Source organism: Amphiprion ocellaris, chromosome 12, assembly GCF_022539595.1.
Source record: "Amphiprion ocellaris isolate individual 3 ecotype Okinawa chromosome 12, ASM2253959v1, whole genome shotgun sequence".
NCBI lineage: Eukaryota > Metazoa > Chordata > Actinopteri > Pomacentridae > Amphiprion > Amphiprion ocellaris.
Window position 1 is genome coordinate 20,780,903 of NC_072777.1, and position 27,414 is coordinate 20,808,316.

Below are 27,414 nucleotides of genomic sequence, written 5' to 3' on the forward strand. Positions count from 1 at the left end.
CTAAAAACTACCTTCTGAGCTTTAGTTCTGATTAAATCAGAACCACCAGTGTTTGAACAACAACAACCAGAATGTGGTGCAGTGGTGCATTTACTGAGAGAAACAAACAAATGTAGAATTAAGGGCAAATTATATTTATTTACTGATAATGACTGATAATAGATTTTTTTTTTGTTTTATTTTTATTTGGTTTTATTTTTTTGTTTTCTTTTTGTTTTTGGGAGGCAATTTAGAGAGTCCAATTAATCAATTTGCACGGGGAGAACACAGAACTGGCCACAGAAAACAGCCCACCAGAGGAGTGGAGCTGTTTTTATGAGGCTGCCGTGCTCTTCACTGAGCCCACCATGCTGCCCTGAAATTTCAGTTTTCTTTTATATTTTTTTTTTTCTTTTCTTTGTTGGGGGCAATTTAGAGAGTCCAATTAGTTTGTGTTTTTGTGATGTGAGAGGAAACCGGAGCATCCCGGGGAAAACTCACGCGAACACGGGGAGAACACAGAACTCACCACAGAAAACAGCCCACCAGAGGGGTGGACGTGTTTTTTGTGGGGCTGCAGTGCTAATGACTGAGCCCACCGTGCTGCCCTTAAAGAAAGAGGGGGTGAAGGATAGAAAAGTGAAGAATGGGGGTGACATAGATAGATAAATGGATAGATGGATAGATGGATAGATAGATAGATAGATAGATGGATAGATGGATAGATGGATAGATGGATAGATGATAGATAGATAGATAGATAGATAGATAGATAGATAGATAGATAGATAGATAGATAGATAGATAGAGAGAGGAATCAGGGTGGAGAAGTTGGAGAAGGGCTTACTGATCCACACAAGATGTATTTGTGGAAAGCCTTTGTAATTCTTCTCTTGATGCGTTTCCACAAGCTCTTCTTCTTTGTCTTGACCTCAGTTCTAGTGTCGGCCTCTGAGCTCTGCTCCAATGATGTCGCAGTCGAGGAGAGAGTTGGATGAAGGACTTCATCTGTGTGGGTTATTTTGACGTCAGCATCTCCTGTGGGTATCATTTCGATGCCAGAGACTTTAGGTAGGCCGGTATCCACACAGTTTTTGGGTGATGTAACAGCCACGGGTGTAGTTGGTAATTGGACACTGAAGTCTTCAGATTCCTGCCACGATGTGAGAACTGGATGTTGGAAGTTCAAGTTGACATGTTCCTCCAGTGAAACAGCAGCCCGGGAGGGAACTGAATGTTGGACGTTGAAACTTCCATGTTGTTGGTTGTCTATGTGTGTTAATTGAGTCCCAGCATCTCTTGATGGGCTCTGAGGGATGCTGGCAGCAAAAAATTCATGGTCCAGAACCTGTTGAGCATTGATCCGGTTGGACACATCAAGGGTCAGCATGCTTTTGATCAAGCTAATGAACATCTTCTGATCCCTGTGGTGGTCAGCGTCCTGCTTCATGTTTTGCTCTATTTCATCCAGAGATTTGAGTGTGACACTCCTGGTCTCGGACGCACAGAATCCATGTTCATGATAAACATCCTCTGGAGTCTTGAATGTCCAGCGTGAGCTGCTGTTGTCTTGGGGATAGAAATAATCACTAGTGTACAACCCATTGTCCAGGAGGTCATCCGGTGGCTGGCCTTGGGTTTCTACGATATATCTGAGCATATCGTAATGCGTATCGCCCGGGTACAGCCAGCACCCCATGGCCAGCTCTGCCATCACTTGACCCAGAGCCCAAATATCAATGGACTCATCGAAGGGTACTCCCAGTAACATTTCTGGAGCACAGTAAAAGAGTGTCCCCATACAGTCACCTTGGTGTAGCGCTGACACTGGACGTGCCAGGCCAAAGTCAATAAGTTTGACTTTCAATGGTTGATGACTGCGGTCAACCATGATGTTATCAGGTTTTAAGTCCATGTGTGTGATACCAATGGAGTGCAGGCTGGCGAGAGCTGTGGCCAGCTGATATAATATCGGCTTCAGCTCTCCAACGGTAAAGCCCCTGTCCTGCTCCTTCATGTAATCGCGGAGGCTCATATCAAGTAGCTCAAAGGTGATGCAGATGTTTTCTTTGTCAAAGAAAAATCCGTCCCATTGGACGACGTTGCAAATGTCACGATCCAGACACCGCATCCGCTTCAGAACGGCAATTTCACCGATGGCCTGTTGCAGAACGCCTTCCTGGCCCTTGTTGACTTTGACGGCAACTGACTTTTGGGTCTCTGTATTGCGGCATTTTGCCACAACACCAAAGCTGCCTTCACCAAGAATGTCTTCCACGACGTGGCAAGTGCCAAGTGTGTTTCCTTTTCTAATACTGAGGTTCTTAGCCATGTCGATGGATGGTATTCCAAAGGATTGTTGATGGGTGAATTTACTGAAGAATCTTTCTTTCTGCGCTGGTAGATGCTCTTGTTTTCAGCTTGCTTGTGGTTGCAAAGTCCTCTCAAAGTGTGGCTAGATTGTCTGAGTTCTCTCTCATTTATACACTGTTGAGGGTGGCATCATCAATGACGTCATAATATTTCACGGGCTGATTGACTGTGACCTCACGTTCGGCCTTGCCTTTGATGTGGTTAGTATGCAACCAATGGAGACACAAGCTCCGCCCACATTCCACCAACGGCTGAAAAGTTTAATAGAAAATAAAGGGCTTCAAAACTCAACACTGAACTTCCTCTGGTCTACAGCAATACACCCAATAAGTCTGCAGTATAATGTAGAATAATTTTAATAAAATAATTATTCGCTTATTGACTTTGATAAGCGGCCAGTGCTTCATGTGGCTTACCAGTAAGGTCGTTTGTCCCTCCTCGGACTGTTTCGGTCCGTGCGCCCGTTGAAGGTCACAGACACACAGGCAGTGAAACGTTGTTGTGCTTGTCATGGCGGCTGTTGGCATTTCTGCCTGAGTCTAGAGAGATCTGACGCCGTTTCTCCGCTAGTAGTTGACATTTTGCGCCGACACTTTGGTGAGTTCAGTACAAGCGTGAGGCAGCTAGCGGTTATGCTAAACTGTTGTATTGTTTACCGAGTTGACTTGTGCTGAGTATATTAGCAAGCTAGCAGCGTTAGCCGAACGGCTAATCCACGTTTACTCGTGCTAATTGCGTTAGCCGACTAACAGACTGTTCTGAGTTGATAAAAATGCGAGACATACATGTTCTGTATGCTGGTGTATTTGTAAGACTGTTTTATATTCAGTGTAATGTGAATGTTGTGTTGGTAAACGCTGCTCAAGAGATAATATTAGTGCCTTATATGATCAGCAACACATTGTATTAGCTCCGTGAAACTAATAGATTGGATGCTGGTTTGTAATGGATGGTTTGTGTTTTAATCCCTTTTCCTCATAAGCAGTTGTACAACTGAATTACAACTGACCAGTATGCTAATTTCTTTTCAGCTTTATTCTGTGGTCATTAATGTTGACAGGTTCGCTCGAAGCTTAAATGTAGTTTGACTGTGAAAATCTCGAAACACAGGAATTTTCTTCAGGCCTTCCAGAGAGTCTTAGAAGATTTGAGAACTTTGTATTTACCAGATGGTGAGCCTCAACCCATAGGGAATTGAAGCTCACACAGTTCTGTGGTCAGGATTTTCACATGCCCAACTGCTAACAGATCAACCAGGTGGTTGAGAACAGTGACATTTACAGACCTATTTATGTCTTTTTGCTGAATGTATCCTCTGGGTTTCATTGGGTTGTTAACATATCAAACCCCAGGTATTTTTGCAAAAAGTTTTGTGGCATGTCCATCATCTTTGGTACCCATCTTCTTGGCTTGTGCTGTATTTAAGATCTTCTCATAGTTGTTATTGTTACTGAACCCAATTTCACTAACTTCATATAACCAGTGGCATAGGATGGTGCTCCACTATCGGCCTCTGATTGGGAGAGGAAGCAATAACTTGAGTTAGGTGAGTGGGGAGGTGCTGAATATTTTATGTGGGAGGACAGAGAAGACACAAGGCCTCAGTTGTCATGATTTGTGGTAAGACATTTGTTGGATGTTTAAGGGGTAGCTCATTCCACAAAAGTTAAGGTGTGCCTTTTTAACAGCTGTATGTCTGTGGATGTTGCAGTGTGGCCACACAACTTTTATGGGGGGTTTGATTTCTTGTTGTGTGTGAGATGTCAGTATAGCAGGTATGCAGGAATGTATTGCAGGTGAACATTTTTTAATCATTCATTTAATTGTTAATTTTGTATCTATAGTTTGTGCTTTTCACAGTGACTGTTCAGATTTATTTGCTGTAGTTAGCCTGCCCGGCCTTGCAGGGCCTGTAGATGAAAAGATCTGAGGGTGTGCCTTGTGAGAGTGGACTAACTCCTTTTATTCTTGTTTATTTATAGGTCTCCCTCAGGTCCCCCTCATCCCACCTCCCTTGCAATAGACCACAGCAGCAGTTAAATTAAGGCCCAAGAGGCAGACATCCTGCAGCAGACTGAAAATGCAGAAAACCAGTTGCATGAATGAAATGAGAACATGAAGACTGCTCCCTAAAAAAAAATTGAAAATTCTCAGCTGACCATGTGTCGTGCAATGACAGAAATGTCAAGATGAGGGTGAGGCAGAGGACAAGGACGCAGGAAAGGTGGTCCTGCCTGCATCTACAGTCTGATCATCAGGTGTGTATGACTCTGACTTCTCCCTCTCTCCCCTTTTCCTTTCTCAGTTGTTGTTGAGGAACGCACAACAGCTTAATAACTCATTTTACTCATCAGGCAAGAAAAGACTGGCAGAGCCATGAAGTCATAAAAGTTGTGTTTTTTGCCACTATGGCTAACGCAGTGGCTGCCTGAGCTGGTTAAAGCGACAACAATACAGCTAAATGATCATCATTCACTCGCAACAAGTGGTCGCATGTGTGATCATTTTGATTGCAGTCTTCAGCCCTATCTGTGTTGCCAGTGTGGACATTGATGCAAAGACTTCAGGCTCAGAAGATGACAGACCGTCTATCCAGCCATCACACCGAGAGCTGAAGGGGTGAAAGCGGAGGCCAGTTGTGGACCAGCCTATAAAGACATCACATTGGGTGAGTCACAGTCAAACTGATGACAGTGTGGTGTTTGCTATTGATTACAGTGAAGCCAAGGTTAATGTGTATAAAAAATGAAGTTCCTACATTTACTAAGTATGTCATCATGACTCACGTCATTTGCACACATACAATGCATACATGGAGCCGACTTTATGACTACAGATACTTCTCACTGCACAGCACGTTTCAGTAGGCCCAGATGAACATTTTGATGAAGCCTGGAAGAAACCATACTTTAGAAGTAATACTTAAATACATTTCTGCCATTTTTTTAAAATTAACACCTCCTCATGTCAAAGATCTGTAATGTTACATGTATGTCACACTGTTTGTTGATGGTGAATTTATTCCCCATGTGTAAAAGTTTCAATCACTCTCCCCAGTGGGAGGTGTACTCTTATGTTTACATGTTTAAATATTATGCATCTCTATTAATGAATGTTGACAGTTGACACTGTGGTTTTTGCAACATTTGACTGAAAATGACTACAGAGCAAATCTTCGAAAATTACAATGAGCAATGAGAAAGTGTCATTTTTTAGACTAACTCAGTTACATGGTTAAATACCCTTTTCATGAAAAGCAGAGTTTTTGTGCAGTTTTGTGTGCTGCATCTGGTTAACTATCCCTGTTTTATTGGAGTGAGCATGAGAATGCATCATACAGTTTGTGGAGATCTGTTATTTACCACATTTTTCCTGAATTGCTGAAACCAAACACTTTCAATAATCTGCTAGACCTAAAAGTTATATCAGATTACTTTAGTTTGTAAAAATGAGAAAAAAAATGTTTGACATTATGTGCAGAATAATTAAAATGACTGTTGGGTTGTTAATTCACAGATAATATGTGTAATTTTACTGACTTTTCTTAGTTATTCAGCAATAGAATAGAAACAGAAAACTACAAGTTTAAATTTTTCCCCAGTGACTATTAAAGTTTAGGGTTAGACTATTTGGTCTGATGAAGCCAACAGTACCACGTCATCTGCAAAAAGCAGAAATGTGATTATGAGGTCCCAAAATCAGACACTCTCCTCCAGGCCTGGAGTGGCTAATTGGGAGGACTGGGACAATTCCCGGTGGGCTGGTCTGATGTTTGGGCCATGAGGGCCAGTGTTCACTCATGGCACTGGGTTGATCATTATGTCCCAGGGCCTCCACTGGCAACTCGTCTTTTTTTCTGCTTTTTCTTTTTCTTGCAGACGCACCCCGACGTAACACGTTCGTGCACATGGTCAGTGGCGTTTGAAAGATGAACATAGAAAGAGCAAGGGTGGCACAGAGACGGCAAGAATTAAAAAGAGGAAAGCTCTGGAAACAGACACAGCCAGATGTGCTGCTGACATTAGAAACTTTGTCACTAAAACAAGTTTGTGGTTTGAAAAGAGGACGATGAAACGGTTGCAGCAAGATGTAGAACTTTGCAAACCGTTAATTATCAAGTCAATGAATTGTGTGGCATCTAACATAACGTTATAATTTAAATAATAGTATGATGCTGGGAAACTTTGTCTTATGAACACTAATTTGCTTGATATTTGATAATGTGACGTTGTAAAGAATAGTGTTGGAGATTTGCCCTTTAACTCATGTTCTCATATTTGTGAAATGTAAGTTGTCATGGAAGCATTTCCTTGCAGAGGAAAAAGAGATTATAGTGTTGTTAGAAAGTGCCACACTTTTTATTTTATTTTTTTAATTTAATATTTAATATTCTGAAGTATTCTTTAATTTCATTTTTAAGGTTTGGATATCTGTGAACAATTATTTGAACAGATTATAGATTCTGATATTGTTGTAAAGAATAATGTTGGAGATGTGCACTCATGTTGAAATAAATCCACATTGTAAAGCAACCCTCACTTAGACTGAATTGGAAATATTTTAGAAAAATACACTGAATTACAAGGCTTTACAGAACAGAGTGCTATCTTAGACTCAACATGTAAGGTTATAATTACATGATTTTAGTAATAATAGGACCGGTCTGAGGCATGAAACTCAAGAGCTGAAAATGAGTTTCACTCTGGCCCTGCTCTCCTCACATCGGCTACTCCTTAATATCCTGTCCATGAACACCACAAACAGGATTGCAGACAAGGAGCAGCCCTGGCGATGTCCATCACCCACTGGAAATGTGTCTGACTTGCTAAGAAAGCAAATGCAGCTCTACATATGGTTGTATAGGGACTGAATGGCTTGTAATAGTGAGCCCAGTATATCAAATTCCAGCCGGGGCCTTGTGAGTATCCCCACACCTCTCACTCTGGGCAATTCTGGAAAAGAAGACAGTCAAACCCCTTTCACGAGTTTGATTCCAGAACTCTTGCTGTGCATTTTGATATTAACATTTAAATTTATAGTATTACTGATGGCGAGATGAAGCTTCATGAAGCATTGAGGCTTTCCATCCAATTGTTTCACACATGGTTCGAAGCTTCATGGTGCTTCATTTGCTCTACTGCACCATCAACTGGATAAATAAAAGTAAAACAGGCAGAGTGCCTATAATGATATACTAGCTTTGCTATATGAAGCTTTGAATTGTGCTTAAATGATAATGCCAATAAACAAGTAATATACTTAATATAGTGTCTGCTTTTCCTGATAGCAGGAACAGAGGGGGAAATGGAAACAAATTGGAGAGAGATTTGAGATTTGTAGCTTGACTGCTTGATTGATGTCAGGTTCTGGCTTTCTATAAAGTGCTTAGATACTTTTAATTGTAATAAAGGCTATATAAATCAAATTTATTGTGCTTTTGCTACTTGTTGTTTTGTGACTGTGCATGTGGTATCAGTGACAACCTGTAAAACAAAAGTAGGGACAACATTTTATTTGTTTTTATTCAAAAACATCAATTTTTCCACAGTGCTGGGATTCAGGCGACTTCTTTTTTTTGGACAAGATTTCTCTAGCTCTTTGGAACACAACAGACACTTCACCTTTTAAAATACCAGAAAAAAAACTAGAACAAGCGATGTGTGGTGTTGTCACAGTTATTCATATTACACTTCACTTGTTATGTGCCTACTTTATTAGGAGAAATCAGGTCAAAGTGTTCCCAGACAGGGGAGAATCTTCTCTTTCTGGCTGGTTCTATTAAAAAAAAGAGTCTCAAACCAATTGAATGCAAAGATACAGCAGGTAAAAATCCAACAAATGTGAACGGGGAATCCATTGCGTTTCACTGCCCCTTATATTTTGAATTGCACGTCAAACCTGCGAACCACTTCCTGAACCAGTCACGCGGTACGACCGGCTTGCGAGGCTTCTAACATCATCATTTTTGGCTCCTCCCCTAAATGAAGCATGCCACGATACGCGCTTCATGGACACGCCCCCTCCATTGCTCGGCACGCGCTTCGAAGCCTCGGCACGTCTCGTAACATCACTATTCAGTATAAAACTGGTCATGTCTCAGCAAAAACATACCTGTAGGTCTACAGAAACAAGATGTCAAAAGTATTGGATATGTCTATTAAATGTCTATGTGTATTAAATAATGGTAATTTTATTGAATGTTTGAAAATACTATAATTTACAGTCACTATGCCTCCTCCTGACAGGTGTGGTCAAAGGCATGATATAATCTCAGGAAAGCCTTGAGGAATTTCTTCAATTCTGACACAAATGTTTACTTGATTTCAAGGATGAACTGATTTGAGGGTCATTTCTCCTCAATTCATGAATGTCCCATGCCTGACCATCTTCAATTTGACTTTTTTTAAATTCTTATTTTTTTAAAGTCTTGAACATCTGGAGTCATAGGTAACATCAATTTTGAATGAAACATTCTTAAAGAAGCGTGGGGTCAAGTCAAATTTTGTGTTGTTTTCGTTGCACTAATCTGTGGGGCAATGTTTGAAGTCCTATAATTTGAGAATAATGTAGCACAAGTCCTGAAATTTTGTAAGTTTTTTATATGTATTTACATGCATATATGGAATTCAATGGTCCACCCCTTCTTTGATACAATAATGCAAACCAGATATATGATGGTGCAAATTAACTCTTACAGTTGGCTCTTCTATTAAAGTGGCTACACTTGCCAAATGCTCAATGCATGTTCAAATATTGGTCATAAATGCAAAAAAAAATTATATTTTATGTTTTTTTTTTTCTTATGAAGTGTGCCACTGACTGGCACCGTACTGTACATTTTTAAAGCTCCTATTGTTGCCAGTCACAGGGGGGAAAAAGCCTCTTAGAGTGAAAAATATACAGAGCTTAACAAATTTATCCGACCATCTGTCATAAAAATTAGAAAACACAGATATTATAGAAATCTGTCAAAAACTTGTTTCAAGCTAAAAATTGTATTATTTATGAGGCAAACAACAAACTGGAAGAACTAACTAGTCCTTATTTGCATATATTCACCACAACTCTTAATATTTTGTGTGACCTTCTTTGGCCCTGATAACATTTTGCATTCTTGTTGGCATTGTTTTCATGTACTTTTCTCACATTCTCCTTTGTTATTGAGCTCTAAATAGTTTCTAGCTCCCAGAGACTTGCTTTGGATGAAACTTTTGTGCAATTTATTTTTGAATGCAATATATCCCAGATATGTTCAACAGGATTCAAGTCTGTGCTTTGACTTTGTCAGTCCATCAGTTCCAGAAGTCCAGATTCCTTTTTCTTGGTACAGTAGTCTCTGCACAGCTTTGAAGTAGGGGTCATTGTCTTCTTGGTATATGAACCCACGACCAATCGGGTTCAATCCAGAAGAGATTCCATGATGCACCAAGATGTTGTGATAGACCTTCTGGTTCAGGATATCATCAGTTTAACTAATTTATCCATGCCGTTTCCACAAATGGAACCCCATACCATAATGGAATCTCCACGATGTTTCACTGTGGGTGCAATGCATCCTCAAAAATGGTTTCTCAGCAGCTGTTCTGCTCTTTAAGCCTTGTTCCTTCAGTCATCTGCTTATGGTCATTCTGGAGACTTTTTCAGATTCTGATCTAGAAGCTTTAATCTCTGCTTGAATATCAGCAGTGGTCTTACTTCTGTGTCTATTTAAAATGTTTAGGTCCCTGACATTTGTTTCAGTTGGCTTTCATTTTTTTCTGCCTCTTCCTTGTTGCATTTCGTAAGTACCAGTCTCTGCAATCAAGTCCAAGGCATATTTTACCACACTGTGTGAACACCTTATGTTTCGCTCTGTATTTGTCTCAAAGACCATCAAGCATGATGAAGTACTTTAATTTGGACATACTAAGATAGATAAAATATACACTTTATTGATCCTTAAATGGAAATTATTTGTAACGACAACAACATAAACAATCGAGACAACAGAGAAGGAGTGAGGAGAGGTGGGACCTAGCTGATGGAGGTCACCAGTGCTGGTGGGGGAGGGAAGAGGGGCAAGCTTGAAAGGGTGAAGCGTTCCAGTCCGCTCTTATAGTCTGGAAGCCGTTGATTCTGGTGTTGTTCTTGGTAATAGTCTTTCAGCCGTGTTTCCGTTTAAAAACATGAGGCTGCTTTCCTGGTAGAGTCTTTGGCTCCTGATGGGCGTCTGAAGCTCTGCCATCTTGTTTGTCATGGAGCAAATATTTTCCATGATAACAGGCGGAAGAGCCGGTCTATAAGGCTCTCTCCAAACTCTCTCCCTGTTCCTCCAGTTCCCTTTTACTCCAGCTCATCTCCCTCTACGTCTCTTCCGTAGTAATTCCTCCGGAATATCATGTCTCATCCCAGCAGTTTTGGAGAGCTCAACGAGATCAAGAGGTTCCTGTTGGTAGTAAACAATAGCCGACTGGCTCCGTTGCTCCGCACGTAGAACTCCACTGAGCAATGGTAGCGACGGTCTTTTCCACTCCATTCTTTCTTGTCACTGCTCCTAGATAATCAACAAAAGTAAAATAAAAAAAACACTTAAATCGGCAACGATTGTAAAAACATTTGGCTTCAAGGAGAAAAGACGGTAAACTAAAAAACACAGGACTAAAAAGCTGCCCAAACAGGCTGCTGCATCACCGGCGCCCTCTTGTTTTCTTTCAAACTTGACAAGAAAAACAAACTGGAATGTCCGTGACAGAAACATGAAAAAAAATTAGGGCTGGGACTTCAACGTATTAATTTCGATTAATTAATTACAGGATAAATAAATTAATGCATTTTAATCTCACCTTTCTCAGTTCCCTAATTTGTGGCACACCGGTAACTCCAGCCCAGTAGGTGGCGGTAATGAACCTAACGTCTGTCTGCAGCATACAGTCTATGGTCTGCAGAGAAGAAGGTACACAGAGAACGAGGTTTGGTGAACAGCAAAGGAAGATGAGATTCATTGTGCTTGTTGGGAGGCAAGTTTTCTTTTAAAAGTCTTCCTTATGACAACTTGGATAAAAGCGTGGTTGTTTGCAAATTGTGCAACAAAGAGTTTCCTGATCACTGCAGCACTTCAAGCCGACGGCATCACTTCAATGCTAAACATGTTGCTGTTAGCACCAGAGCTAACGTTAGCTACAACAGTCCTGCTAAGGGCTAACGGTGTAGCCATCCCATAATAGACCACTTTAGAAGACACTGAAAGTGCTTTAGGTTACAAAAAGTCGTAAAATGTTGAATATAATCGTTATAATTGCATTTTGAATTTGCAGTAATCTGTGAATGTAGCAGACAGATGAAAATGCAGATAAATAAAAATTAAATATTTGTGGTTTAAGTTTTTACACTGCCAGAGAGGCAGAGCCTCGACAAAGTAATAAGTTAAACCAGTGGTTCCCAACCTGTTTGGCTTGGAGCCCCCCTATAAGCTGCACCCCAGCCCCAGCGCCCCCCAGTGTGGTGCCTACCACCCCCACCAAAACCACACCATAAGTACACTACAAAACATAAGAGGGAAGTTATTGAATTGTATTACTAGTAGAGTCAAACCAAGAGTTGTACTATGACGAGGAGGAGAGAGTTTATGGCTGCAGTAAATTTGATGACACTACAATGCATAAGAGTTAACTTACTGATTTTTTTTTTTTTTACTAAAAAAATCCTTAAAATTATGGAAAAAAATTAATATCAAACCAAGAGTTGTAGTATGACCAGCAGGAGTCAGTTGCTGGCTGCAGTAAATTTGTTGAATATTTGTGTCTTCGCTGTTTGCAGCGGTTTTGCATTTTGCAGACGGTCCCTGTTCACTCGTCACACAGCCAGCTGCTCATAGACCACCAATGTTATTTCTGCAGCTCGAAAGACAGCGACTTTTGATTAAACTGGGCTTGTAGTACATTGTCTACCTTACGATGGAAAAGAGGCATCGTTTATGTTTAGACAACGTATATTTAATGAGTTATTGATGCCGAAAGTCCGAATTTGTGAATATCTTTCCGACTTTACCGAACTGTGTTTTGTTTCCTGACGTCGCTGTAATTCGCTGGCTTCATGCTGTCATTTGTGAGCATTTCACCACAAATAACATAATTCTGTCTTGTCCTTTAATAAAACCAAATTTAAGGTAACTCTTGAGGTATAGCTGGAGTTTTTAGGTATTGATGAATCTTCACCCGTTTTGTGTTTTACAGACACCGTTTCTGTCAGTAATTTTCTAACTGTACACAAACTAATGAATCTGGATGAACAAGGAGCCAACCTGAAAAAAGCGTGGAGAGAAGTTGAAAGGTCAAGGAGGTGTGGCCATCGAAGCAGCAAATGATTTTTGAAGAAAGACCAAATAAATGTGTTTTAAAAATGTTTTATAGGTAGACTTGTGATGACACAGTGAGTCTGTTACTCTATCCAGAATGTAAAAATCTATTTTTTATAACATCACAGCCTCAGAGCAGACAAAGCTTGGCGGCCATCCTCAGATCTCTGGCGCCCCCCCTGAGGAGGTGCAGACCCCAGGTTGGGAACCGCTGCTTTAAAGGACAATGATCACTAGTGACCAGTACACAGAGACTCCTTTAACCAGTGACTTAAAAAAAACACCTTGAAGTGCAGTTTAATTCAAATGACACAATGCAACAGATGACAAGAGAAAGATGAGCAAGATATTCTAGCAGCAGCTTTTGAAAGGGCGCTGAGGAGACTGTTAGTCAACATGTAGTCTTAATGAACACATTTTAGTCACTATTTTATACCTGTCTGACAACACATAAAGAAAAAATGGAAATGAAAACAGCCTAATTGGGAAATTGGCTGTATAAGAATGCAGTACATATTAGCAATGAAGCACAACAGGTGACATGAGAGCACAGTAACCCGCCCAGCTCTTGTTCATTGGTTCTACATCTGTATTACAGTTTCCACCACCTCTGAATGCCCCTTAGTTTTACAATCTCTACAAAATTTCGACTTGTGGTCATATGATTAAAGCTAATGGTAATGTTAGCTACACTAGCAGGGTACTGTGCTAACACTAGGGATTTTTCTTTTGCTGCAGTTACATTGTTGTCAAAAATTAATGCATGGGATCTGCAGTTCCTCAGATGCTGCGAAGACTTTTGTGTTCACTCTTGCAGCTGAACATTTGGTGAACTTTGCTATTGACATGTTTTAGTCCATGGAAACGGCTCTAGAAAACAAATCAATGTGGTGGACTTATTCTGAATGAATCATTTAATAGCAGTGGGCAGTTAGGGGGCATGATTACGCGAACTTTTAGCCTGTCGACCTGGGTTCATTCGTGACCTCCTGGATGAGTCGTCGCTGTGCTCTTGGGGTAACATTTTTTCCTACGTTCCTGTGTAGAACCTGAGTAAAATTCCTACTGACTTGAGGATTAGCAGCAGTCATCGTGTTCTGACAGCTTTTACTTTACACCTCCAAAGACATATGACACACATTCTCATAAGATGGTCAACTTCAATAAAATTTGTAGGTAGCTGTCAGTACCTAGTAGATACTGACAGCTACCTACAGTCCAAAAAATGGGATAATTTGATGGTGATTTTCCAAAAACAATGCCAAAAGGCTAAAAAACAGGGCTCCTGTTGAGGTCCACAGTGCAGCTCCCTGTATCAGTGGCAAAATTACACTGCTGACTCTCGTATTTTACATCTGTTCTCCAAGTAAAGGTATCTGATGTGACATTTTCTAAAATACATTTCTGTGGGCTCATTAAGTGATCCAGATTCAAAAGGAAGTCTCCAGGTATAGCTTGTTGCGAATGACACAGATTTAACATCCTGCTGTCAAAAAAGGCCAACCTGATTTTCTCGACTGGACTGGAACCGCTGCTGCTCTGTCTACTCCTACACCTGTTCCCGGTGTGTTTGAACGTGCCCGTTAGTTTGACCGTGCGTGCTGCGTGTGCACGTGCGTGTGCGCGAGGCCGTACGACGTAGACTTTAGGACCCCGCGGAAACTTTCTCTCCTGTGCGGCATCCTCTGCGGCTCGTGAGAGAGCGAGCAGGCCGGAGAGATAGAGACGGAGACGAGCAGGAGGGGGAGCGCGAGCCAGGAGCGGAGAGAAGACCCGGTAGAGAGAGAGAGAGAGAGTGAGAGAGAGGGAGAGAGTGAGAGAGAGGGAGAGAGAGAGAGAGAGGGGGAGAGAGGGAGAGAGAGTTGAACGAGAGGAGAGAGCGACGACCGTCAGGGTCCGGGTGCCTGAGGGACGGACGACACGGTAAATATAAACATTACATTTTGGCTCGTGAACGCACACCCGGCACCCATTGCTGCCGTTAAGTTAGCCACACTCATCTCCTAAAGTCATCGCTCGCGCGCTCCGTTGGTTCCGTTAGCAGATGATGTGCGCGTGAAGACGGAGCGGTGCGTACACGGGGCGAGTGAACTTGGGGAGTTCTATTGTACGGTGGGATGAAAATCACGGCTACCGGACAACCGTTACTTAACGAATACGTGTTAAACGTTGTCCGGTGAGTGTACACCCTCCCCCGGCCCCTCGCCAGGCTCCCCCTGGTACCAGCAGGTAACGTTAAACCGGAGCGCACCGTCCTCTTCAGCCACCAGATGCAGACAGACACATCAGCGCGCGGAACCGTCGCCTCCGCGGAGAGCGAGCGCGAGCGGGCGCGCGCCTGCCGGGGTTAACGAGTGCATTCGGTCTGAAACGCGCTCCCGTGTGTGTTTTTTACCTGACCCAGTAAAGCTTATCGGCCTTACACACTCAGACACGTGTCTCTCACCGTCTTCCCGCCTCACACACACCCCCGACGGGATTATACGCCGGTTCTGAGGGGGCCGTCCGGTAAAGGCCGCGTGAGGTCGCTCCCAATACTAATTGTCATAAAGCTGGAGTCAGTGAAGGTAGCAGAAATAACTGCGACACAACCGGGACAGACTTTAAAACAAAGTATTGACTTACATTCTAGACGAGGTGAAGTTGTTTTCTTTACATTATTTATGCAGGCCATGTGATCACATATATTGTGGAAAAAGATATGATAGCGCTGTATTAGTTCTAAAGGAAATTCTTAAAAGTGATCATTAAATGTCAGCTTAACTTGAATTAATACTGTTATTTAAGTTTGTAGTGATATATACAATTTTAAAAGTTCTACTTATTTAGCTATTTATCTGCTTTATTTACTTATTTATATGGGGCTGCAACTATTAACTTCATTGTTTATTTTTTGTCTTGATTACACAAATAATATTGCCATCTTTAAAGCATCAGAAAATTGTGTAAAACAGCTATAGCATTTCTCCACAGTCCAGAGTGACATTTTCAGATGTCTTACCACAAATCCAAATCCCTAAGGTATATTCACTGTCACAAAAGACAAAAAACATTTCACAAGCTGTAATCAGCAAATTTATAGACTATTGGCTTTGAATTGACTCCCAAAATTAACCATTACCAATAGTTGTCTGTTTAATTTCTGGTGATCAAATAAAGAATGTATTGAATTTCTGTTTTGTAGATGTTGTGATCACTAGTTTTTGAGTTTAAGTCTGGGTGTTACTTGGTTAGAGTTGCAACACTGAGGTGTTAGTATGTTCTGTCAGACACATTGTGTTTGACACAATATTTAGGCCAAAAATCTAATTAGAGCATAGTGTTACCTTGTTTGATAAATTTGGTATTTTGTTCTCAGATAGAAACAATGATATCTGTTCTGATGTTTTAAAGAAAATATGAATGTGTTTTACTTCTGAAAGTACTAATCAAGTAATGCCGGACTTTGTCTTTTTTTAATATCTCCCTTTATTTATAGAAGGTTATTGATAATTTTTGTTGTAGTTCAAAATGGCTGGTGAAGTGGAAATAGATGAAGACATACTGGAGTTTATATTTCATGCTTTTATTGTGAAAAATCGCCTACTTCGCTGTCTTGTCACTGCCTCACTCTCATTGCCTTGACTTACCTCTGAAGCTTTTTCTCTGCGCAACCATTCCTCCTCCCATCAGTGCAGGCTTCTGCTTGGGCCTTGACTACGGTCTAATTTAAACCACTGCTGGCATGAGGACTGGAACTATTTAAATCAGCGTATATTGACTTGCTATAGGGGCGTGAGTTGTGTGTGTGTGCGTGTGTGTGTGTGCGCGCGCGTGTGCATGTCTGTGACCTAAATACTCTGAACTTGGAGGAGTGCATTGGCCTGCAGCCTGGAGCTCGTGCAGGGAGCCCCCGGGAGTGGTGGGGTGGATACTGTACACCCATTTCTGCTAAGTTTCCACCCTTGTCTTTCCACTGGTAACCCTGGCCTGCTGCCTGTTGTCTTTACAGTAGGTGATGTAAGGCCCCAGCATGAGGAGTGACATACTGTACAATACACTGTGAGCAAAGCCAGACATAATGGCTGCAGTCACACTGTGCTCAAATTCAGATCTGCTGAGATCCAGTTTTCTTTTAGGCACACAAACACATTACCTTTTAGACTCCATTTGTATTTAGTTTGTGATCAGTATCTGACACCAGTCTGAACAAATCACACTCCCAAACTGACTTGTGAAAATAAAGCAACGCGAACTTCACACCCAAGTCAGTCCTGCAGAAGTAAATAACTCCAGTTGATCTTATTTATGTTGCTCAAAATCACAACTCAGGTGGCCACTAAAATCTTAGAACAGGACTCAGACAAAGAAAGATCACTAGTGCAATGTGTGCATGAAATATATTAGGCCAAGAGTGGCTGTTTAATTTTGTACATATGCAGCTGTAATATAAGCAGAAATCAAAAATTCAGCACCTTACTACAGGTTGCATGTGAAATCTTGTCAATATCAAGTTTTAATACTTTTAATGTTTCAGCTTATGCTATGCTTTCATGGTGCATATTCTGAACTAGTGAAAAACTAAGTGACACACAGCCAACCTATAGCAGTAAAGAATCTCATCATAGGAGTTCTGGTATGTTTCTTGGTGTTTCTGTAGCCAACTATGTAGTTGAGAGTGTATGCTGTACCTAATGGAACTTACACTACCATTCAAGAGTTTGGGGTCACCCAGTCAATTTCATGTTTTCCATGAAAACTCACACTTTTATTTATATGCTAACATAATAGCACAAGGGTTTTAGCCAAGACAATGTACCATTAGAGCACAGGAGTGAGGGTTGCAGGAAGTGGGCCTCTGTACCAGTATGTAGATATTCCATTACATCTACATAGTTGTTGTTTTATATGTACATTTGATTTTATTTTTTAATGTTATTTTATTTCTTATTGGTTGTTATCAATGCACCGTCCAGCGGAAGTTATTTATATTTTCGTCATGCCCCCACGTATGATGAGAATAAAGCTATTCTATTCTATTCTATTCATTAAAAATCAGCTGTTTTCAGCTAGAATAGTCATTTACCACAATAACAATGTCTAGACTGTATTTCTGATTCATTTAATGTTATCTTCATTGAAAAAAATGCTTTTCTTTCAAAAACAAGGACATTTCTAAGTGACCCAAACATTTGAATGGTAGTGTAGAGGTAACAGGAAACTTACACAATTGAAAGAAACTGGGAGAAACCGATCTCAATAGCGTCCCACAGCTACTATTTGCCTCAAGGCCCCCAAGCAGCTTAATCCAGCCCTCCATAGCTGCAGTACTTCTGCTGATGGTGCATTATCAGGTGTTACAGTGAATACACTCCAAACTTTGAAAAGTGAGTTAACGTTTGAACATAAATGTATTGTTTGCTTTTTTAAAATTACTGTAGTTAAAGTGTAGCAACTTGAAAGCTTTTCATGTCAGAACTGCATGTGCACAAGTCAGTCTGAGTAGTTGTCAAATCAAGATGTGAGATAGCGCTGTGACAGATGAGCAAGCAGGTGTTACTCCATATTCTGTGACTGTCAGATTCTGTGACCTAACTGGAAATCCCTTTGGGGTTCAGTATTTTTCATGGCTGGTTTAGATTGGGGCTAAAGTAGTTTCCAGGTTAAGGGAAGGTGAGGGTGACTGTGGCTCAGGTGGTAGAGTCAGTTGTCCACTAGTTGCACGGATGGTGGTCCAATCCTCAAGTCCTCCTGTTTACTTGCTGATGTGTCCTTTGGCAACACAATGAACCAGCTTCACTACCACTGGTGTGTGAATCGGTGAATGAGAGACAGCAATGAAATTGTAAAGTGCATTTTCAGAACATGCAATATACTGTAGGTGAGCGCAGTACTGTATTTAAGAATAGTTCATGAGTCACAATGTAAACTACCAAAAAAGAAGTATGATTAGTTGCTTTTCCACTGCAGGATATCTGAGTAGGTTTGAAGTGGTGAATGCTTACAGCAGGGGCGGCAAACATGCGGCCCGCGAGCCAAAACCGACCCTCTAGAGGGTCCAATCCGGGACGCGGAATGACTTTGTAAAGTGTAAAAATTACAGGGAAGACATTAACTGTAGATTGTAAATTTGTAAAACTATAAATTTAAAATAATTTCTAGACTAATTTCAAGATTGTTCATTTTTCTTTTGTCGTTTTGTCTCATTTTTGTAATATTTTGTCTTGTTTTTGTTTTTTGTCTTTTCTGTCTGATTTTTGCTGTCTCATGTTTTTGTCATTTTGTTTCTTGTTTTTGTCATTTTGTCTTTCCTTTTTGTAATATTGTGTCTTCTTTTTGTTGTTTTTTGTCCGTTTTTTGTCCTTTTGATCATAAATCATTGTTCTTTTGTGTATTTTGTGTCACATTTTTGGAATATTTTGTCTTGTTTTTATGTTTATTATCTCTTTTGTGACTGAGGTTTGTTGTTTGTCTGATGTTTTTGTCGTTTTGTTTCTCGTTTTTTTCATTTTGTGTTTCCTTTTTGTCTCGTTTGTGTTTTTGATCTTATTTTTGTCATTTTGTATTTTGCTTTATTTGCTGTATTGTGTGTCGTTTCTGTCTCACTTGTGTTGTCCATTTTTTTGTTGCTTTGAAACTTTTTTGTCTAATTTTGTCTCTTTTTGTGTTCTTTTGTGTCATTTGTCATATATTGTCATTTTGTGCCTGAATTTTGTAATATTTTGTCTTTGTTTTGTTGTTTTTGTCTTTTTTTTTGTCTGACTTTTGTTGTTGTGATCATGAAGTAAAATACTATATCGTTGAGTTCCACATACCTGTGACCAAGTGTTGTGTTCCTTTGTAGACACTCTTTGGTCTGGAAGTTGTAATGTGTAAATGATAAACTGAGGCATAATGTTTCTGAAATTGAATTTATTTTTCTTCAGAAATTTCAGGTTGTTCATAATGTTTTGTGGAAAAAATAATTCCTTAAATGTGAACATTTTCAAAATGTACTTTTTTGTACTAAAACAAAGGAAACATTTGGAGTTGTGGTTATTTATCAGTCATTATGCTCTGATTTTATTGGTCCGGCCCACTTCGGATCAAACTGGGCTTGAATGTGGCCCCTGAACTGCAATGAGTTTGACACCCCTGGCTTCAAGGAACGTTATCAGCCCTTTCACCCTTTGTGTTTCAATTGCAGTGTAGAATCCGACAGCTTCAGTTTTAACTTCCAATGCCCCTAAACAACAATTGGTAATTACTGCACTTAACTCCAGTTCTATGAACACATAGGGAACAAGAAAAGCACTCAGAGAGCGCAGTACTTCGCTAAGGCTGCTCAGTCATATCATTTCCGATGGCTGAAATCTTGAAAAAATTTGTGGCTGTAATCATTTTATGGAATGTGGCCATTTAATATAGATGTACCCACAAACAAAAGGACCTTGTGCTGAGCACAGGCGCATGTTATGTATGTGTACGTTATGTACAGATGCAGAATTGCATGAACTAAATATGTAATTTGAGTTGATGGGACTCAGAAACACCCCCACAATTTAATCAATTGTTCTATGTATCATTTCCAACTGATAAGTCCCGATAAGTTTGCAGCGGTCGATTTGTAGTAGGATCACAATCATGTGATCGTCAGCAGGCAGCTGATGTAGTGTTCACTTGTAGTCATAGTTACAGTGATGCCATGTTGCTATCTGCCAATGATACAGAAATCTTTAACAAATCCATGGATCCAGACTATAAGCTGCATCACTGCCTAAATCTAATCACTTGGTCCTTGTGCTATTTCTGACCTTCCCTGGAAATTTAATCCAAGTGAAAGTTTTTGATTAATGTTGCTAACAGACAGACAAACAGCAAATGTGCGCCGATCGTCACAGAATTCCACCCAGGCTCTGCCTCCTTGGCGCAGTAACTAAACAGTGGAGGATTATATGGCTGTTGCTGATAGGGATTTTTGAGGGTAGAAGACTGATACTCAATAAGGACACTGAAATAGCACACAAATTGGTGCTTGTTGTCCCCTCTGAGTTTACCAATCGGTGTCGAAACCCTTATAGCAGTTTGTCAGGTTGCTCAGACAGAACTACATTGGGTAATTTTTCTCAGACAAAAACGACCCTGAACGAGGTTTTACATGGACAGTTCCTACTGTAGGAACAAGCTCAAAGGCTCACATTGCCCTCAAATGGCCTGCAAGTTCCTGCAGTGGAAAACGGCCGATTGCAATCAATATGTTAATGTCTCTAGAGAAGTGGTGTATATAGATCTGACTGAGCCATAGTGCTTCCTTTGCTATCTTAAAATCTGCTCACCTTACTGGCAGCCTGTATCCCCTGTGTGCAAAGGATTTGTATGAGTAGCAAAACAACTTACGGCTTTTTCATTTGTGTGAAAGACCTAAACGGTGAACAAATTTGTGCCTGATAGACAATTAAGGGACAGTTATTCAGGTATTTAACTGTTTCCCAGTAACTGTTGGTAGATGCCCTTTTAGTGGTCTTAAGTGTCTACAATCTGTTGAAACAGCTGGAAAAAACTTTGAGAACTGATTTCAAACCAAATATTCATGAAACCGTGATTTTACTGTCAGACTTGTTCTCTGGTTATGAAATGTCCATATTCTCCTTTTCGCTTGAGCTCGCTCTCTAGTTTTGTCATTAATAAACTCCCATTTCACAAAAAATGTTAATAAGGATGATGAGATGAGAGGATGATGAAACGAGAGCCAATATGAGCTCAAGTACTTACAAGGTCACACATGGCTGAATCTCCACAGAACACCTCCATTACAGCTGCCCTCCACTCAACCATATGAGCTCAGAACGGAGACACAGTGTGCTAGAATCAGGTTAATTGTTTATCGCATGAAAAGTCAAAATCATTTGCTTGTTCCAGCTTCTCAGATGTGCTATATTACTGTAAACTGAATACCTGTGGGGTTTGGACTGTTAGTCAGACAAAATAAGGTAAATTTAACCTCAAATGTGTTTATGTTGTTTTACACTTTCTTCATTCATAAATCAAAACAACTACATTTGGTTGTGGATTCTGGTAGCTGTTGACACAGAGATTTTTGCTGCATATTATCTTCCTCTTCTCATGTTTCCTTTCTTTTTCTGGTATTGTCCATCCAAAGGAACAACAACATAGACGTGAAAAAATAAATCTGAAAGGATAGTAGTAACAGTAAGTTGCAGCCCCAAACTGTTTATAATAAGAAATTCACTTTGCCCAAACCTGTGATAGAGTGTCATTAATAGATTTAGGACCAAAAATTAAAGTGACCCAAATCAGGAACAAAACATAGATCAGTGTTATGTTTGTGGACAAATTTCAGATTTTGGCCACATTTACCAGCTGTCTGAATGCAGCCATTTTGTCTAATAAAATAGGACAGTTTTCTCCGGTCACATCAATCAGTCTGTGACAGCCATGTTGAAAGCTACCCTGATTCTAACACATTCCTTTGAGGACACTTGCACATGTGTGTGGGCATGAATGTGTGTGTGTTAACCTGCTACAGCTTAGAAATTTGATATTTTCTGCTCTGCATGTGCAGGAGTCCCATCCATCAAGTGCAGTTCATAGAGACATACACACCTGTTGCACAGCCTTGACCTCAGGGGTGTGCATGTTTGTGTGAAAGTGTGAGCAAAAGGTGGATTGAAGATGAAGTTAGGAAAAAGGGTTAGATCAATAGATGTCAGTCACATACTGAGAATGATTTCTTACTCAAACCTGACAAATGTCACTCTTACTGTACTGTCTGCTCATATGCTTTGTTTTTGCTTGTCCCAGGAGAGGGGGAGGACTGAGTGAGCAAGTGATCATCTGACTGCCGGCAGATTGAATGAAGCTGCACCTGGTGCTTCTGAGGGCCTTTCCCATGCTTTGATTTGCTCTGTTTTTTACTTTCTAAACTTGGTTTCAAACAACCGCTCCCTGCCATGCCGTCCAACAGTCCTGCTACCACCGAACCGCCCCAGACGCCAGAGAACGACACCTCCAATGATGTGGTGAGATACCATTGTTAATATAACCCACTAAAAAGAATTAGTGTCACTATGTCAGTAGATAACACCACAAGTACCTAAACGTAACCCTATCTGCTGATATTATCATTACAGTAACATGTATCACCAGCAGTCTAATTTAAAGAACCTAGCATTACCACAATGGGAAAAAAATCCAATTAAACATAAAAGTCTAGCAATAGAATTGTTATATTAGAGGATTTAAAATACGTGTATGGAGTAGGGAGAGTGCCAAAATAGTGCAGGCTTCATATACACTACCAGTCAAAAGTTTGGACACACCTTCTCATTTAATTTTTTTTATTTAATTGTTTTAGTCATGGGCTGCACAGTGGTATAGTGGTTAGCACTTTCGCCTTGCAGCAAGAAGGTCCCTGGTTCGCGTCCCGGCTTTCCCGGGATCTTTCTGCATGGAGTTTGCATGTTCTCCCTGTGCATGCGTGGGTTCTCTCCGGGTACTCCGGCTTCCTCCCACAGTCCAAAAATATGCTGAGGTTAATTGATTATTCTAAATTGGCCGTAGGTGTGAATGTGAGAGTGATTGTTTGTCTATATATGTAGCCCTGCGACAGACTGGTGACCTGTCTAGGGTGTCCCCTGCCTTCGCCCGAGTCAGCTGGGATAGACTCCAGCCCCCCCCGCGACCCTAGTGAGGATTAAGCGGTGTATAGATAATGGATGGATGGATGGATGTTTTAGTCATTGTAAATTCATACTGAAGACATCAAAACTGTAAAAGAATACATATGGAATTTTGTTGTAAACAAAAAAATGTTAATCTTCAGTGTTAATCTACAATGTAGAAAATAATACAAATAAATAAAAAGCATTGAATGAGAAGGTGTGTCCGAACTTTTGACTGGTAGTTTATGAAATTGGTACATATAAAAGCAATAAAAAGCAAAAACATAAAAAGAAAGTTGGAAGAAACATAGCAGAAAGCTTTTGTATAAAATAATTTTAAAAGATGTGTAATAAACAAAATGTTATTAAATCAAATGGTAACGGAGAGCTTAAAATATAGTGCACAGTGTATTCATTACCATATATCAGCTGAATGGATTGAGTGTATTTGTATGTCTAAAAAAAATTCAGGCTATGAAAACAGATGTCCCTCTCAGAACAACAAAGACCATCTACCCAAAACAAAAAGGAACATTTTAAAACTGGAATATATTTTTCATGATTCCATTTGGAAATTCAATAATTAATCTTTTTTAATAATTCAGAGTAAGGAAATAGGATTGTTAATTGGAACGTCTTATTTTTTTGGGGAAAATTTTAATATTTTAATGCAAATGTAATCAGTTATTTACACCCCAGTTTTAAAATGTATCAGATTATTAAGTAATTGTTACTTTCGTATGACTAAACATGGTTTGCTTGTTATCATTACAGTGGCACTCTTCAAATTCAATGAGTATCAACATTTACAGCAGCTATTAAAAGTAAAAGCACTTATTTTGATGACTAGTCCCTCACAGAGCTTTAAAAATACTGATGCATTAAAATTTAAGCAGGATCTCATTTTCATACAGTAAATGCATATAGAAACTAGTTATTGTATCGTGGAATGATTTAAATTATGGTAATACTTTAATTTTACACTAATTGTTGTGCATGCCCTAACTATAGCTACAGGCTGTTTTGTGCATGATATCCACAATAACTCAATCTGTACACAACAAAAGAGCAAAATTTAGTTATTTATTTACATTCACGGCAACCCTCTCTGCATTTCGCACACTCAGTCGACACCATGCAGGTGAAACGAATGCAGGGTTTCAAGTCTCAAACTGTTTTTTTCTTTACACAAATGAACAAACACACACACACACACACACACACACACACACACACACACACATGAATGTAGAGTCAGACAGGTGAAAAATGGCTCCTTTCATTTGTGCCCCCAGAGCCCAGGGCGGCCCTCGTAAATCTGTAAGAAGTTTGAAGTTCATTCTATAGTGCTGTTATATAAAGACCCGTCTCACTCGCTTATGTCCACATTCACATGCTGGCAACGAGCCAAAACAAAGTTTCCCTTATAGAGCTTTTCTTTCTAACTTCCTGAGATTTAACTCTCTCACAAAGAGGCAAGAAAAACCCATGGAGAAATCAGAGGAAGCCACAGAGTTTGAAGACAGAGAGGAAGACATGGCAAACAGATAGACACAGAATAGAAGTGTGGGAGTTTGACTGATGGCAGTTATAATCTGTTGCACATGGCAGGAGCTACTATTCCAAAGCTGAAGATAGACAAACGTTCTGGGCTCATATAAGGGTAAGTAAGCCTTTGAGCTTGGGAAATAAGAAATAATTTCGAAACCCTTAGTTGTATACCACCTTTTGTAAACCTGAAAAGTCCTCAAAAGAGATTTAATGATGGCAAGAAAAACTACCAAAAAAAACCAAACCAAAAACCCCCAAAAAACATGCAGAATTCATGTATGTCATGAGTTTATACAAAGTCAACTGTAAAGGAGATCCAAAGCTCAGGCTTGTAACCAAAATGCTTATGTGCTTATGTCATGCACAATTTTCTGCTTTACTACTGTAGTAAGTAATATACAATTTAGGATTTCAACACTTCACAAACTTAAAATGAGTGCACAGATTTCTAGCGTTTTTTTTAGAGCACGCTTTCCCCCTAATTTTAACACTGCTACAAACTACAGTGAAGTAAGAGCTCTGACAGTTTAGGGCATGTTTCTTCTGAACTACCTTGCTTATCAACATTTACTAAATTTATATTTTACAAACTTCAAAGACAAGATTGTCAAAAGACATGCCTTAGACATTGCAGGAGTATGTAACACGTGCACAGTATCATTTTATCCCATTCCCAAAGCCTTGAGGCTGCACTATGCTTGAAAAGAAGTCTCTCTTATGTTGTGTCCAACCAAGTCCACCCAATACAACCAAGAAAAAATGTTAGACTTGTTCTGAATGTTCATTGAAACCTCCTTTGAGCTGCCTTTCTGATCTCTCTCCTAGAATAAGTACACTCAGTAAAACAAATTGTAAAAGCAGTAATACCGGACAGTTCTAAACAGTCCCCCTTTACAGGAATATATAGTGTTTCACATTCAAAATACATTTGTGTGAAGACACACAGGGTTCATATCCTGCCCGATGTTCCTGCATACTATGTGACATTGTCATTGTGTAAAAAGCAGCATGACTCAGATCAGATTGCTTGTTATGGAACGTTACAAAACAAATGTCTTTAATCTGATGTTAGATGTTGGAATTTAAAATGTTGGTAGACCATACAGAGACCACTTTAAATGAATTTTATGAGGCCTTAATGTTTCTGCTTCCGAGTCTAAGTGTGTATGATACATTTTACACACTACTACAAAGATGCTCAAAAGATGTGCTAGGGGTTCTGTAAATGAAATGCTTGCTATTCTGTTGTTTATTCCATATCCAAAACTCAAAAAGGTGTAGATATAATGACTAATAGTGGTCCAACACAGCCACTAACCATAGTGTGACAGGTTGTAGTTTGAATTTCTAAGTAAAATGATATGATCGCATAAAAAGGTCATCTTACGTATTAAAATCTAAATCAGTATGCATGCTAAATGTGAATAAAATATAGCCTGGTACATGTCCTATTCACAGCTTTATCAACCAATGATTGGGAGAGTCATAGATTCGGAGTGAAACACAGAAAGATGGCAGACAGGACAGAGCTATAGGAAATGAGCACAGGAGAGAAAAGGGGAGAGAGACAGAGGGTAGGTAGTGAGGATGGGGAAGAAAGAAAGAGGACAAGCTGTCTGCTGCGATGGGATCCTCCTCTGCCTGCCTGGTTTGCAGTCTGGTTGCTTAGCAACTGCAGCGGCCTAAAATAACCTGCCGTGAGACAGAAATAGACCAAAGATATATGGACAGATTGGCTACTGTGTGTATTTGTGTGTGTTGACACATTCTTGAAGGGATTTGGTTGAGAGATATGTTAGTTTGTGTTTGAATTGATTGTGCTTTTTTTTTGCATTCACGTACTTTAACACACAGTTGAGTGCACTTGTATTATTAAAATGTGTGTGTGTGTGTGTGTGTGTGTGTGTGTGTGTGTGTGTGTGTGTGTGTGTGTGTGTGTGTGTGTGTGTGTGTGTGTGTGTGTGTGTGTGTGTGTGTGTGTGTGTGTGTGTGTGAGCGTACGTCGTGACACCAGCATATGGGCTGCACACCAGGCAGACAGGCGCAAAGCCATTACCTGTTCTAGCTGGTTGCTATGCTGATCGTCAGGGAAGTGACATCAGAATGTTTAGTCAGCACGGCAGCACCATCGGAGACAGTTGCTAAGCAGTTTCTGCACCTTAGCAACCACTCCACTGTCACCGCAACACAGGGTCCAGTCAAAGAGACAGCAGAAAAGAGGAAGACATTGATGGAAAAACAAACCTGAGCTGGCATCAGGTCATATTGATTGTAGTAGCAGACACCATCAAGATGCAGCAAACATTATTATTAAACTTACTCAGACAAAAGTGTGTGAAAAAAACGTGCTTGAGAGTTTCTCCAGTGCAACAAACACACAATGAAAGACAAGAGGAGAGCACAAAAATGTATATCCCAAACAGCTAAACACAATATAACATATAATGGAGAAAAGAAGGTTGCAGTTGATGTAGAACACCACCAAGCAGTTCATAGGTTTCATGTGTGAAGTGAGTCTAGATGATCATTTCTCGGATA

General features: G+C 40.1%; 2 protein-coding genes and 2 long non-coding RNA genes across 8 annotated transcripts in view; 2 read left to right on the forward strand and 2 right to left on the reverse strand.

Moving 5' to 3' along the window:
* Window positions 1-796: 796 nt before the first annotated feature.
* Window positions 797-2,311, reverse strand: LOC118470880 (homeodomain-interacting protein kinase 1-like). The gene has a single exon (XM_035952057.2). It carries the CDS (start codon window positions 2,309-2,311, stop codon window positions 797-799), a length of 1,515 nt encoding a protein of 504 aa, XP_035807950.2.
* A 496-nt stretch (window positions 2,312-2,807) lies between these two features.
* Window positions 2,808-5,246, forward strand: LOC111588987 (uncharacterized). Its single transcript, XR_002748236.3, has 3 exons — window positions 2,808-2,949; window positions 4,335-4,610; window positions 4,869-5,246. It is a non-coding gene; the product is annotated as an uncharacterized LOC111588987 (long non-coding RNA).
* Window positions 5,247-7,849: 2,603 nt separating this feature from the next.
* LOC129350167 (uncharacterized) lies at window positions 7,850-15,247 on the reverse strand. The gene is made up of 3 exons (XR_008603474.1): window positions 15,132-15,247; window positions 11,175-11,270; window positions 7,850-10,885 (listed from the first exon to the last, which is right to left on the reverse strand). It is a non-coding gene; the product is annotated as an uncharacterized LOC129350167 (long non-coding RNA).
* LOC111588989 (DNA (cytosine-5)-methyltransferase 3A-like) overlaps window positions 14,471-27,414 on the forward strand; it is a 78,184-nt gene continuing 65,240 nt past the window's right edge. For all 5 annotated transcript variants that reach the window (XM_023299659.3, XM_035943630.2, XM_023299660.3 and 2 more), the window contains exons 1-2: window positions 14,471-14,608; window positions 22,466-22,683. In XM_023299659.3, coding sequence (XP_023155427.1) covers window positions 22,615-22,683 — 69 coding nt within the window. In that variant the 5' untranslated portion in view covers window positions 14,471-14,608; window positions 22,466-22,614. The remainder of the gene's footprint in view (window positions 14,609-22,465; window positions 22,684-27,414) is intronic.